Raw genomic sequence first — 15627 nt, forward strand, 5'->3', positions numbered from 1 at the left:
GCAGTGTGCGATTGTGTGTGTGAGCATGTGTGTGCAGAAGTTGGTGCGGTCACCCCCTGGTAAGGTATACGTGGATATTCACGTGTGTGTGTGAGTGTGTGTGTGTGTGTGTGGGCGGGGATGGGGGAGGGTTGGAGGGTGGGGTTTGGGGGGGACGAACGGTGGCAGTTTTCTTTTGTTTTCTTTTTGAGGGGAGATGAAGATGATGATGATGATGATGATGGTATCTCAGGCTGCAGATGTGTCTCCTTCGGTCTGGATGTGACCTCCTGCTTTTCACACCATCACCAACACCACAGCCCACCTCCACCCACTCACCCTCCACCAACCACCAGAAAAAGAGAAAAAAAAAAGAAAAAAAGAGGGAGGGAGGGAGGGGGGCGGCTTCACCGAGAAGAGAGAAAAGAAAAAGAGAAACTGAAACATTTTTTTTTTTTTTTTTCGTTCTAATGTAACATACATCTGTGAGACTCCACCAGCTTTTATTAAGTGTTTGTTGTTGTTGTTCGGTTTGTGGCTTGGAGTATATCATTACCTCCCCTCCTCCCACACCCCTCCTCCCGTCCACCCCTCCCCTTTATGTCTGCCGTTCTTTGCCCGCCCCGCCTCACCTGCCCCCCCCTCCCCTCCCTACCTGCATCCTGTCTTCCTCCTGCCATTTTTTCCACTCTTCTTTCAGTGGCAAGGCTTCAGCGTCCAGTAGGATTGTTCGTGCATAAAGTTTTTTCCTACTGTGGGTGGATTATTTTTATTTCTCTTTTTTTTTTTGGTCCCCAAACTGCTCGTCCATCCTTCCTCCCCCCCTCCAGCATGGCTGCACACCTTTTTTTTTTCTTTTTTTTTATTCCTGCTGCAATCATTGCCATCATTTTTTTTTCGCCCTTGCATCCCCCCCCCCCCCCCCCCCCCCCCCCCCCCCGTGTGCACCTTGTCTGCTGTCTCCCCCCTCCCCCTTGCCCCCCCCCCCCCTCCCCCCCCTCCTCCTCCTCTCTCTGTATATTAGACCACTTCTTGTCGTTTCAGGTTTCAGGACCAGTGGAGGCTGACAACCCCTCCCCAGGTGGCGCCGGCCCCCCCCACTGTCTCCGCGGCGTCTCTCTCTCTCTCTGCTCCCGCTATGCACACTCACCCCATCCTGTCGGTGTGGGGGGGCGGGGGAGGGGGGCAGGGCGACCACAGGCCCGCCGCGGGGGGCATTTACTACAACAGCAAACGCTGACGACGCTTTTAGTCATTTTTTTTTTGTTGTTTTTTTTCTTTCCTCAACATTTCAACACACACACACACACACTCTCACACACACTTACACACAGCAGCACATACAGAGTGGACAGGGAGCCAAACCCAACACATGATTTATAACACAGAGCTGAGGCCGACGTAGCGGAGAGGCGAGCAGGCAAGTTAACATGAGAGGAAGGCAGGAGTGGAGGGTGTTCTCTTCGAGGGGGGGGGTGTACAGCGCGGACCGTAGGGCGCCCCCTCCCTGTGACGACGCGCAGTGCAGCCACGGCTCGTCCGAGGAGGGCAGACGAGCCGCGAACAGAGTGGGCGGAGCTGGTATTTTAGGGCGGGGCTGGGGAGGGAGTCGGGCGGGGTTTGTGTGGAGACCTTTTTTTGGGGGGGGTTTCTTTTTGGGGAGAAAAAAAAAGAGGGAGTGGGTTTGAACAAATGTTTGATTTTTTTATTTTTATTTTTAACCCATGAGTCTGTAATTAGAAAAAAAAAAATAAAGACATTGTGTAAAAATGAATGTGAGTCGGAGTGAGTTTGTTCTGTGGTTTCGTCCCCAGAGAACAGATTCAATAACTTCTGTTTCTGTTTTCACTTCAAGACGTCAAAGAATGTTCAGGTCTCGATAATGTGTCGAATTGTGTGTTCTTGTTTCTTTCATTTTAATATATCCATATACATCTGTAAAATTCTGACAAATCTTTCAGCGAACACGTCCTCAACTTACAGTAGCCACTCAAAGTAAATAACTAGAATTTTCCAGTAACTTCAAATTTAATTTTAATTTCTGTAAATTTTGCGTTTGCAGATGATTCATTGATGTCTGTCACATCAAAAACATTGCAATGGTTCAACTTTCATGTTTCAACACTTGAAAAGAAATTCCAGTGAAACTAATGTAGAAAACTTCTTTAAAAAAAAAATGTCGGAATCACGTTTTCCTCCTGTTGTGAACATTTCCAGTAATCTGATTCTCCTGCGGAGGTCTTAGTTTTCTAACCCGATTCAGAATCATCACAATAGCAAATTATTCAATGTCATCTGTATTCAGTATAGAGTCTCATTGCCTTTCATACAGCTAATGGCGAGTAATCCCACAGCATGATGATACCGCCACCGTATTCTGCAGGAATCCCTGGAACCTTGCCGCACTTTGTCACTTTAGAGCCACAAATGTAAATGTTTCATGTGTCTGACCAATACAATGTGAAGTAAAGGAGAATGATATAGTTCACACATTTCTTTACAAATAAAACTGAAACGTGCCTGTGCAAAAATATTCAACCCCAAGTCAATCCACATTTAGCTTTGTGCCAAAATGTTGAAGTATCCTTTTAACGGAGAGCATCTGTGGGCAGCAATTTCCAGGTCCTGCCAGAGATTTTCAGTTGGATCAAGGTCTGGATTTTAGCTGGTCTATTCTCACACATGAAGCTGCTCGGCCTCCCCGTTCCTGCTGAAGAAAAGCATCCCGACAACATGATGCTGCCTCCTCCATGCTGGGATGGTCCGTCCAGGCTGGCGCGCGGTGCTATTTTTGATAAGTTGACTCTGCTTTGAACTTCATCACGACTTCCTCCCTGGCCCGTCTTCATGATGCCATTCATTCACAATTATCTACTAATGAGAACAGCTGGATTTATACTGAGATTAAGTTTCAAAGATGAACTCTATTCGCTAATGAGGAGACTTCAGAAGGCTCTCAGTTGACCCAAGTTTTTTTTGTGGGGATCAGGGTGAAGGGGATTAAGACTTTTCACTTTTTATTTGTAGAGCAATTGGAAACCACTTATTTTCCTTCCAATTCATGATGTTTTTCAATCAAAAATATTTAGTGATTGTAATGTGACAAAAGGTGGAAAGTTCACCAAGTATCAGTACGTTATGTGTGTGATTATGGTTGCCAACATCATTTGGCGTAAACCTGTGTCTTTAAATTGAATGTAGATTTGAATATGAGTAAGTTTGACTGTCTCTGTGCTGTGATGGAATCACTAATCCAATATGATTCAGTCTTTTCCCAGTCCGCTGGGATCGTTCTTTAGATGGACGGACAGTATTTCTGAAGCTCAGCTCTCATGAAGGAAACATGATGTGAATCAGTCTTTCATGATAGTTTCACTTTGATTGGATCCTTCACAGGTTAATTAAGACACTTCGAAGCCTTCTCGAGGAGACATGAGTGCCACCTCCTGGTGAGGAATAAAACTAGATCAATGAAGAGATCCACACACTGCAGGCTGGAGCTCATGGAATATTTATTTCTCAAAAAAAAAAAAAAAGCTTGTTGTAGGAAATCCTCATCTTGTGATTTATTTGTGTTTCTTGAAGGCTGTGGAGAAAAGAAATATGTGATGATACACAAGATAAAACCTCCAAAAGATTAACTGTGGGAATTACAACTAGGTTAATATATGGGAACCAGCATTCAATCAAACATGGAATCATTTCCAATCTGCTGAGTGATCTTCTTCATGATCCTCACCCTTTCTTTTGGTTTTCTTCTTCATGACTTTCTTCTTCTTCCTGGGTCGACCGTCTCCTTCCTGCACAGCATCAGAACATGTGTCAGAATAATGGTTTAATATCTGGAAATTTGACTGCATTTTGCACCAGAAACCATTTTTACTGATCCAGCCAAATCAAGATTAACTGGAGCGTCTTCTGGTTCCTGAACTAGAGGTTTGACCTCCTTGAAGAGTCACTGCTGTTGAATTCTCCCTATTCGGAGCGTTTCTGTTGAGATCCACCTTGAGAACCGTTTTCAAAAAGCTGTCTTTTCAGTGAGTCCGACTTCTGCCATCGTGTAAACACACCCCCAAAACGCAAAGAAAGCTCTGTGTTTTCACTGAAACACGGGGCCTCAGACTTTAGTTTTGCCTCCACATACTTCTTCCCCGCGCCGTCTCCTCCGTCACCTTTCACCAGGACTCCCTGATACAACCAGTCCGTCAGGAATGTCAACACTTCTCCATTCTTTGAACAGATTTCAATCTGTTTAATTCTACTGAATCTGTGAGCGCCTCTTCAGATTCTCCACATCTGCATCCGCATCCATGAATCCCCTCGTCAGGCCTCTTCCAGACGGAGACAGAACCGAGTGCGGAGCCAGACTTGTGCAGGCACCGAGTGTGGATACTGCCAACGGTCCTGGCAGCCCTGCACCGGAGCGCCCGGACCACCCAGTCTCCCGGGAGCGATTCAGAGTGGAGCTTCCAGACTCACGTCAGGAGGGCTCAGTCCGACAGCCATTATGTGCGGATGGCAGCCAAACTCCAGTAACACTGAATGAGAATAAGAATCTAATTGGAAAACACTTTGTGGCTTCATTTGTTTTGTAACGAGGGGCGATACATAAAACAGTTTTTAGTTATGTTATTTGACTTAATGAGGCGAGATGAGGAGTGGTTTGTTCTTTAGCCAGGAAAATGCAGCTGTTGTGGATGTGCATGAGTGGTTTCATGACAAAAACAACCAACAGCGCCAACTCGTGGCCTGGCACGCTGTCGCCGGCATTTCTGTTGCTTCTGTGTAAACAGACTTCGTTTTCAAAAATTCTCTGAAGGTAAAACGCAAAAATGACGTGTTTCCAATTCAAACGTTTTCTTAGAATTCTTAAAAATTTGAGTAGCGGTGTGACTATCAGCGTACCGGTGCGCCCTCGCCGCCCGTCAGAGCCGAGATGTCGCTGAAGTGTGTGATGCCGCTCAGCTGGCCCGACATGGCCATCATGCCTCTCTTCTTGGAGTTCTTCTGATGCTTCGGCATGTTCAGACGCACCATCATCGACTCCTCGTAGTTTTTCCTTGTGGGTGAGAAAAGGAAATGTGAACCACTGAGGGTGACGCCTGTTCGCCAGGCGTATTTTAAAAATAGAACTGAGGGAACCTGTGGAGCTCCTCGCGGCTCTCGCGCTCGCTCTGGAAGTCCCGCCGCTCCCGGATCTCCTCGGGGGCGTCGCTGTACTGCTGCCTCAGCTCCTGGATCACCGAGCTCCGGAGAGCGGCTCGCCGCTGCCGCTCCGCCTGCATCTTCTTCCTGTCGGCCTCCGTCACGTCTCCGTCTGGAACGCCAAACGTAAATGTGGATCAATCACTTCAAAACGTCCTAAATCAACTGAGTCTCTGAAACTGGATCATTACCATAATGCATTGGGGCAATCTTGGGTGGTATATATTTCCTGCCACTAGAGGGAGCTGCTTTCTTCTCCGAATCGTCTTTGTTCTTGTCTTCATCTTCAGACTCCTCAGAATCACTCAGCTAAGAGGCCAAAAAACCGTCAGTACTCAGATTAAAGCAGCCAACGTACAAAAGACAGATTAAACTTTGATATAAATCACAAAAAAATACAATTCTAAATCACAAGATAAGCAAGTTTTACTTTGCTGATGAGATTTCCAGGGTTGGGACGCAGCTGCAGCGGGTCGTTCTCAGCTGAAAGCAGCAAAACATGCATGATTTAGGACCTCTGTGCATGTTTTAGATGATATTTTCCAGAGAGAATGAAGAAAAGTCAAACCTAAACTGCCGGTCACAGCGGTCCGCACCAGCTTATCAATCTGATACTTCAGTTTGTGGTCTAAAGGTCGCATTTTCTCCAAAACCTTCAAGAATACAGAGAGAGAGAGAGAGATCAGAAAACAAGAGAGAAGAAGTCATAAATGCTTCACAGTCCCATAGAAGACCATGATAACAAAATGAAGGACAGCAGTGGGAATTAACAATCTGGGATGAAGCCTACAGTTCTGATGGTGACCACTCTGTCCAGAGCCTCGCTCTCTTTGATTCGGCCTCCTTCCGTCTTGATGCTGATCAGGTGAGTGAGGTCCTGCAGGTAGAAGAGCAGCAGGTGGTACCGGAGGTCCAGGAAAGATAAACCCTGCACACACAGAAGTCAAGAGTCAAAAATGATCCCAGTGAAACCACAAACCTGGAAATGTGGACATAAAGCAGGCACAAGAGTTGGGTACGTTTCCACATCTGCTGCACTCTGAATGGTTCAAAAACAAAAATCTCCAGACGATTTGGCTGATTTTCAATAATAGTACATTATATTAGCATCATACTGATGGCTGACAAGTACTCTCACAGAGTACTGTTGATTATGAAATAATTTAAACGGAATGGAGTTAAAAAAAAAGATTTTTCTTTGTTCAGATCTGCTGATTATTCACAGTTTGCACTCACCTGTGAGGTTTTAAAGGCTCCATCTTTGACTTTAGCCAGGATCCCCTGGACATGACTTGTGACTGAAGCCACCTGAAGACAAAATATCATTTCTTATCAGCTCTATTTCACTGAAATGCTGTTTTCATTACAACTAGAGACTTTTCTATAAACTTTACATCTTACCTGCTCTGTGAGATTATTCAGCAGCTCAACTGCTTTGGGCAAATCGCTTTCAATCAAATCCTGAAATACAATTCATCACATACTTTTTAGAAAAACGGAGTTAGACATTCAAGTATTTCCAAGCAGGTCCCTGTAAAACGCGGTCAGCCGTGAGCCGAGCAAAGGCGTTAAAACCACAAATCGACAGTTTGCTGCACTGAATAACCTTTTCCCAGAACGATTTATACCGTTGAACTCTAACGACTGCAGTAATTGTCGTTACAAACTCTTTATATCGAGAAAAGGCTATTTCTTGACAAGCTAATTTATACTCACGTTGTTTACGGAGGCAGCCATTTTAATTTCAGAGCTACGGAAGCCACCGTAGGACAAAAGTGTTACCGCGCGAGAGAGAAACTGACAACAAAGCAGCGAATATCATTAGCTTTATGATAACTAAAGCATTCAACTCATTCCGTTTCTGACAATATTTGATATATTTAACATAAACGAAGTTTAAATGTCATTATGTATTTACTTTCCAACATTTAGAACATTTAGAGTTTTTACATTATTGTAGTAGTAGTTGGAGTAGTAGTAGGAGTAGTAATGTGTGCGTGCGTGAGTGCGTGTGTGCGTGAGCGTGAGGAAGTAATGGGGTACCTGTGAGTTCACTTTTCAGTCCGACACTGTGAGGAGGAGCTGGGCGCGGGATTATAATCTGATCTGCCACAGTCATGGTGAGTCCCATCAAACTTTTACCAATAAAGTTCATTCAACATCCAAAGGTACTTTTGATTACTGATTTAATCAACAATCAAATTTGATTCTGATAGTTGATTTGATAAAAATCAAACTTACATCTGACTTTCAAACATTTTCAAAAGGAAAACGATAAATGAAGATATGATACATTATAAATACAGATCTAGGCTAATTCCTGCAGTTTGATGAATTATAGTAATATTGCAGTTTTTTGTTATCTATCTATCTATCTATCTATCTATCTATCTATCTATCTATCTATCTATCTATCTATCTATCATCATTGACAACATATTAACTGAAGCATTTGAAGCATTGTGAATAAATGCAATTATTTGTACTTAAACAACTTGAAAACTGAAGTTTAGTTTTTAATTAGATGACTGAAAATGTAAAGTTTGCTTTTGTAGGAAGGAATGTTGTAATGAGATTTTCATCTTGTTATTCACACATCATTTTTTATGGTTCAAATTATCTAAATAATGAATTTGATGATGTAGAGGATTCTAAAATGTGGCTGTCAAATCTGAAATACATTCCCAAGTTAAATCTACTATTTAGATTGGCTACATTATAAATCCTCACAGTTCAGAAAAGCTGTGTTTTACTTGTAATATTTAGAAATGTGGATGAACTGTAAATCAAACTTGTAGCTCTTTTGGTGCTCAAAACCGGTTCAAGTGTCACACTCTTATTTTAAATTTTTTTTTTATCAGTATCAAATGACAAAACAGACACATTTTAAGAGTTTTATTTTAGTGAGAAAATTAAATTTTCTTAATTTTAGCGACCTTTATTTTCTATTGTCAGAGGTAAATGTAGATGATGGGGTGTACAGGAATTTTGTGGCACAAATAAAAAAATAACGAAGCAAAATTTAACGACAAAATTAAAAAAAAAGGAATGTAAAACATATTTTAACTGCGCTGTTTTCCTTTTATACCAAACAGAAATAACCTTAACATGTGTCTAAGTGGAGAGTGCAGCCCCGAGGAGGATTTAGTTTTCCTTTTCATTTTAAGAAACGATTGTCTTCATTGTTCACAACAACAAAACACCTTATGAGACTTTATGTTTATGTTTGTCTCGTAATTTAAATAAGAAAAAAAAGGCAGCATTTATTCTGTACTGGAGACAGACAGCATAACCTTTGTATGTCCAATTCTGCATAAGGAAGAAAATAAAGAATATTTATTTTTTTGCTTTCCTTCTATCAACAGAATGTGTTTGTATTTAAGTTTCCTGAAAATATAACAATTTATTTTATAAAAGAGGAGAATGGAAGAGGATGGTAAAATAGGAAACAGACTGAACAACGGAAAGGCCTTTTTTTTACTTTGAATTAAAAGTATAACAGCACTAAGTCCAAAGTTTTTAATGACATTGTCATTTATTAGAAATGTCAAAAAAAAAAAAACCCACAGAGATTGGTAAATTTATCATCAGATTTCATTAGTTCTTTATTTGTAGAGCTAAAAGAATTTTTACTGTCAAATTTCTTTTCATCAAATGTGTTGTCTTCGTCAGGTAATTTTCTTCCATTTTTTTTGTTGTTGCTGAAACGATAATCCCTGCTGTTGTGTCGCCCCCTCCAGATGTCTGACTCCAGGGTCTCCTCGGTCATCCAGGAGTGGGTGAGTTCGTACCCGGGTCAGACCCACAGTCAGACCCTGAACCCGGTGGCGCCCCACCACCAGCCCGCCTCCACCAACCAGCTGCCCCAGATGGACATGATGTCCTACATGAGGGGGGGCGGCGAGGACGAGCGGGCGTCGGAGCAGATGATGGGGCTGTCGTACCTGCCGTACGCCCCGGCGGGCCCGGTTCGAACCCCCAGCAGAGCCACGGAGGAGTTCAGCAGGTCAGACCTCACGCCCGCCCACCGCCACGCCGCCGTCTTTCCTCCTCACGCGCGCTCATCTGTGTTCTCGGCAGGATTTCTCCTCCTTCCTGCTGCCCACCCTGCGAGCGCCCGTCACCAAGAGGAGCATCAGCAAGGACAGCGCCGAGTACCGCCTGAGGCGCGAGAAGAACAACATCGCGGTGCGGAAGAGCCGGGACAAGGCCCGGCGCCGGATCCTGCTGACCCAGCAGCGGGCCCAGCAGCTGCAGGAGGAGAACCAGAAGCTGCAGATGAGGATAGGACAGCTGACGCAGGAGCTGGACACGCTCAAACACATCCTGTCCCAGCAGCACCTGCAGGGGCCCGACGAGGGCCCCGCGGCGGCGGGGGCCGCCATCTGAGCACCGGGCGACGCCGGGCCAGCTCACCGGGCTGCAACATCCCAGGTCCACTGCGTCTGGGACAGGGGTGTCAAACATAAGGCCTGTGGGCCAACACCGACCCACAAGAGGCTCCAATCGGGCCCACCACGGTAAAGATTTCAAAGAAAATATTGATTTTTTCCAATAAATTTCAGAAGAGTTGCAGATGCAAGAATGGCTGTTTTTATCACAGATACTCTAAAACTTTTAACTTTAAATTGAAAGGTTGTTATGGCACTATTTACCAGTCCGGACCACTTATAATGAAGGTAGACCTCATGTGGCCCCTGGACTAAACCTGTTTGACACCCCCGATCCAGGACATTTGGAAAGTTGTCTCAAACCGTTCAGGCTGAATTAGAAAGTTGCTAACTGAGAGGTGAACTGTCGTCACTGAGACTATGAAAGGATCAGCCGGGAAGAGACTGAACTGATATAACCAACAATCCTCAATGGTCTGCATTAACTGTGACACATTCAAGTGTCTGGACCGTCCCACATTTCCAATGCTCATCGTTCTGTCGTGCAAATGTCACGCAAACACCGTGTGATGCATTTCCTGCGAGGATCGAGTGCAAATGTGGAGCGAGCATCGTGAAAATGTTGATAAAATGTCAGTGGACCGTCATGGGAATGCTGCAGGAGTGTCTCCTGAATGCTAAACGCTCATTGTGCGAAGGTTGATCGAGCGTCGGATGAATGTCCTGAAAATGTCCAGTGAGCACTGCCACGAATTTCACCTGAATGTCAAGCGAGTTATTTTTTAGATGTTGACAAGCGTCGATCGTTAGAAGGTCGATGATGTCGGGAAGGTCAAGCAAGTCTTGCGCAGATGTGGAGTCGGCAGATATCCCAAATATCCAGAATCAAAATTTGAATATCAAGATTTAAATTCAGTGTTCAAGGTTATTCCAGGTGAAACTCATCAATAATTTCCCTGGATTTCTGAATCTGACCATGCATGTTGTAGCTGTTGTAGCCCAGTGAGATGAGACCTCGGACAGAAGCGTCCCCGTCTCAGGTCGATCCCTCAAAGACGAAGAGTCCAGATCTTCGCCCGAATGGAAAACTTTGGTGCTCATTTTGAAATTGAGAAAGTCAAATCGAGAAGTCCCGAAACAGATCTGCGATTCTGTTTATTAGCGATGCACCGATAACGACTCGTAGAAGATCTGATACAACCCGGCGAGGTTCACATGACGGCATCCATCACCAACGTCACGTGGGACAGCCTTTGTGTATCGTTTACTTGTAGAGAATGAATACTGCAGAATCGGCGAGTAGCTGAAGATTCATCCTTGTCCTTTAAGAGTGCGTCAGTGCATCTCTAACTGCTATCCTTTTATCATAAAACTGCAAAGAAAAGACACAACAGCCACTACTTGAAGTCTTGTGCATGTTTTTTTTCTCTACAATCGAACGAAGGGGAAGTTCTTCTTGTCTACATGTGTCGATATACATATGTATGGTGTATGAATGTGAGTGTGAATGGGTGAATGTGATGTTGCAGTGTAAAGCGCTTTGGGCTCTGTCAGTGCAGGGTAAAAAGCGCTATATAAGTGTAGTCCATTTACCATTTACCATGTAGATTTTGAACTTTTGCAATGTGTGCGAAGTTTCCCAGCTTCTCTTCAGCTCAGACTGATGGGTTTCAAACGGTGGAATACTTTTAACTTAACTACATGTTCATTTTTAAGGATGTAATTTATTTGAGTGTTTACAGCAGGACTGAACTATATCTGAGGCGTCCCATTAGAAATACATGGACGTGACAGAATATTAGTTTGCATGTGTAAATGTGCATTTTAAACTGTGGATCCAGGGACTTAAGAGCGCTAACGACCAAGAGAAAGATCAAGAATAAACAAAAAGAGAACTTAAGTTCCCGTGAAGCAGCTTTTATACAACTAAAACCTCACATATTCATCTCAAAGTGACGTCTCCTGTCTTCACGTCAGATGTTTGGAACCTCGTGTGCCTTTTTTGTTACTGGACTTGATTTAATAAGGTTGCCTAATGGTGTACCTGACGCTTGGTGTTGGTCAGAGGAGCTGATTGTAAGTGTTGTTTCCCAACGCAGTTGCTCAACAGCTTGTGGTTTTAAAGGGGGAGTCAATCTACAAATCGAAGTGTCTCTTTCTACCTCTGCAAACTCTGCTTGTGGGGATTAATGGGGATTATTTCATAAAGTTTGGAAGATTCTTAACGAAATGCTCGATCTTCACACATAAAGGAAGAAAATGGATTTCTGCTGCAGACACAGAAGACATTCAGGTCAATTCTCTTGTCTAATTTGTTGCATCTTCTGGCTGTGATGTAACTGGGGTGTCCTCAGCATCCTCCGCCGGGGGGGGACGTGCGTGGCGCCCGCCTCCCTCCTTTATTTCCCATAAGCTGCCTGCCCACACAAACGGACGCCGGGCCGCGGGCCGTTGTGCACCAGCGGTTTCCCTTTGTGGGATGGGCGAGATTTCGACACAGCCGGGGACGGAGACGAGGAGCGCAGAGATAGCATCAGCGTGTCGGGCTGCCAGGGTCTTCCTGTGGCTGTGATGGCTGCGAAGGGACGCAGAGATAGGAGACGCAGACGTGAGGAGGGGGGCGGGAGGGGGCTACCGGCCCCACACTTCGGTTAATCTGGTTTTATTTAGTTATTACAATCCCCCGAGTCATGTGCAGTGAGTCACACGCTCACAGCGCTGCATGGAGAGAACATTTTATTGTGAAATTTCAGCTTCGCTTTGTTTCATTTTTAGCTTTTTGACATTAGATATGCTTCAACAACCTTTGAAATACTGAAAATAAAACATGCAAAAGAGTCGCACAAGAAAAACTAAAATCCTGGAATGGATTCAAACACAAAAAAGCATTTTCCAATCGGGTATTTCCTCTGTTTTCATGGAGCGCGACAATGTTTCAAGTCAAAACGTTTTTGTTTTGGAAAAATTTGGCGTTTACAAGGTAGCATTTTTAAAATGATGTCTCTTTACACATATCAGAAAGGCTGGTTTTGTGTCACGATCGACCTCGACCCCCTGACGGGCCTTTTGGAGTTCCATGAAACAGACAACCGCACACCTCCAAAGGTCATAACCTTTACGACTTTCCTTCACCCTCCAACCCACAATAGATGATTACACAAAATGTTATATTGTATCAACAGGGTTGGGGAGTAACAGACTACGTGTAATGGTGTTTCGTAATTAGGATACAAAAAGTAACTTTAATCCATTACAGTACATAAAAAAAATACGCAATCTCTTTACAGATACGAGATACTCGTATATCTGATAAAAATATGGATTACTTTTGAAAATCACATGGAATATACCAGAATAACAAATATCTAAAAAGAAAGAAAGACATAAGCGCTGTACGGACTTTGTGGCACTTTATGGCACAAACCTCGACACCAACAGATATATAGAATAGACACAACAACGAGGCTGTCTTGGAGCAGCGTCCTGCTCTACTGTTATATGTTTAATCATGAATGAAACAACCAGCGATGCCATGGATTTTACCGCCTGCAGCTGGAGTCACGGCTGCTTCCAGGGAGAGAAAGTCATTCACTGGCTGGAAACTCAGACATCATTTTGTATTTCAGTCAGATGAGGCCCAGAACTTCTCCGTACAATGTAAATTCTGCCTCCCAGCTGTGAAAATGCTCTCAACATCCAGGGACTCGACGTCAAACCTGAAGAACCATCGACAGGTACGAAACACACCTGAACTGACAGTGAAGCTAAAGGTTTATTAGCCTGCTAACCTGTCAGTGACCTGCTGCTGAGAACCACAGCCTCACCAGGCTGAACTCTGATGGAGGCAATAATATCTTCAGCCTGGATGGAGGATTTACTGGAGACTGAATGTTACCTTCTGCCAGGAGGGAATGAATGAACTCTGAACTCTTGAAAAAATACTGTGCATGGCCGACCTGAACACAGACTACTGCTCCTCGTCTCTACAGCGGTACACTTACCGCTGCTGCTGCTGTTCTGTAGAACTACTGGAGGAACACAGTTTGAACTGATGGAGCTGATCTGGGGTCAGAGGTCATGCTGTTGGTATTAATTGGGGCTGAACAGAGTTCAGCATGTGTTCATCACACTCAGAGCACTGTGTGTTTGCTGTGTGTAGAGCTGTCAATACACGGAGAGGATGAAACATTGTAATTGACTTTGTCTTCATTTGTATGTTTGCTGGTGAAGTAATCTAAACTAAAAGTAATCTGGTGCATTGCTTTTTTTTACTGAAGTAATTAGAGTACATTATTGATTACATTTTTTGACAAGAAACGTGTAATGTGTGTCAACCTGGAGAGGACTCACTTTTCCCTTTGAGTTTCCTTGAAAACCTTCAGTAGAACTTGGCAACCTTTCATTGACTCCATCTGTCCACCCCCCTCCCCATATGTGAGTATGTGGGGGGGGGGGGGGGTGTAAGGACAGAGGTTGGTTAGGACCCAGTTTTTTCCATTTTTGTTTTAATGCCATCTATATACCCAACTCTGATGTATTGATTGTAAATGTTGATGGAAATGGACTTTGTTCTTTAATTTGCTCTAACCCCCGCCCCCCCCCCCCGCCCCGCCAACAAAAAAGGAAAAAGAGAGAGATAAAACCACAGGCTTGCACAAGCGACATTTGTAAACCTGCTTTACTTTTGTTGAATCTCAATTAAAACTTGCTTTGTTTTTACTTTTGACTCTATACTCTAAACTACCAAGTGGAGTCGTTCCACCCTGCAGACAGACGTTCATACTACTGTTCATCTACTCAGACATGTGCAGAAGAGCGATTTACTCTGGCTCTGGTGCTCGCTGTTGAGTGAAGCTATGAAAGTTTGCTATTTTCACTGGAAAGCGTTGTGTAAACAGCACCTGAATCACTTTCTTTCTCATCCTGACACCACATCCAGCTGAAACATTACTGCAGACTCCAGATAATCATTACAGAGTCCAGAACCGCTGAAGGCGTTGAGTAACTTATCACACCAGCAGGTGAATGAAGTCCTTCACTGGAAACGATCAAACCTGCAACAGTTCTGCAAAAAGGCTTTTGACTTCATGAAAAGGGGAATTGATTACAGCTGTCAGTTAATTCTTCTAAAAGTAGAGGAGAAACTATTGACTGAAGAGCAGATGCTTCACAATGAAATGTTAATTTACTGCAATAAGAAGTGGCGGAAGATGCTCTACAGTCTGGATGTGGGACTAACAGAGACAGCAGCTTTGCAGCTCTACAGCTGCTTTTACACTCGGGAAACGTACCCAGAAATCCCTCTAACTGTGTCCGTGTAACTAATTTTTACAGGGATTATCCGTCTAAGTCAAATATAAAGTGGCGTAACGGTGAATAGCGAGTTTAATCTTCAGGGAATTAATGGTGGGAATCTGAGAATGAAGCGTCTGAAGCTGCTTCTCAGGGATCTGTGGCGGCGTCGTACGCTCCGCTGCCGCTGTTGAGTAACCCGGCAGGCATGGGGTGAAACACAGTCTTTCTTCACTCTGGGAGATGTTGCAGTCCGAGGACCACAGATTGCTCCACACGATGCTGCGGGACATTTCAACAGAACACAATATGTCGTCTATTCCCCCCTGAAGACACAGCAGGCTGTCAGAGGCCTTCCATACACTTTCACTCTCGCGAACACATCATTCAGAGTTAATGATGTTAACGTTAATGTCTGTAAAGCTCTTTGGAAATTTTTTTCTTCCTCACACATTTAATTGTCAGGATGTGCTAAATAAATTAGGTTAACTTATTGCACCTGCAACACACTGTCAATCACACATAGGTGGAGTAAAACTGCAACTGTAGAATCTGCTGAAGTTCAGTGTTTTTAAGAAGCCAAATAATAATCTGTCATGCAAACTGCTTCACAGGTGATACTGAAAATAAAGACCCCTTCCCCCAAAATTCAGGAAATTAATGACAAAAAAAAAAAAAAAAAAAAAAAACTCAGCTATAACCACTCAAACACTAAAATCAATTGACATTAAAACTATATGAACATCTTGAAGAAAGAGAA

The 15627-nt window shown here is 43.8% G+C and overlaps 2 protein-coding genes across 2 annotated transcripts; one reads left to right on the forward strand and one right to left on the reverse strand.

Annotated features, from left to right (window-relative positions):
• Positions 1-3507: 3507 nt before the first annotated feature.
• Positions 3508-6933, reverse strand: LOC115393950 (neuroguidin-like). Its single transcript, XM_030099064.1, has 11 exons — positions 6901-6933; positions 6586-6645; positions 6421-6492; positions 5975-6112; positions 5753-5837; positions 5615-5667; positions 5376-5493; positions 5122-5296; positions 4885-5038; positions 3719-3779; positions 3508-3565 (listed from the first exon to the last, which is right to left on the reverse strand). Exons 1-11 carry the CDS (start codon positions 6919-6921, stop codon positions 3546-3548), a joined length of 957 nt encoding a protein of 318 aa, XP_029954924.1. The 5' UTR covers positions 6922-6933; the 3' UTR covers positions 3508-3545.
• A 305-nt stretch (positions 6934-7238) lies between these two features.
• Positions 7239-9573, forward strand: cebp1 (CCAAT/enhancer binding protein (C/EBP) 1). Its single transcript, XM_030100053.1, is given in 4 exon segments — positions 7239-7304; positions 8925-9138; positions 9141-9190; positions 9265-9573. Coding segments are annotated over 4 exon segments (576 nt in total). The 5' UTR covers positions 7239-7301.
• Positions 9574-15627: the final 6054 nt, after the last annotated feature.

This window comes from Salarias fasciatus, chromosome 9 (genome assembly GCF_902148845.1).
Source record: "Salarias fasciatus chromosome 9, fSalaFa1.1, whole genome shotgun sequence".
Classification (NCBI taxonomy): domain Eukaryota; kingdom Metazoa; phylum Chordata; class Actinopteri; order Blenniiformes; family Blenniidae; genus Salarias; species Salarias fasciatus.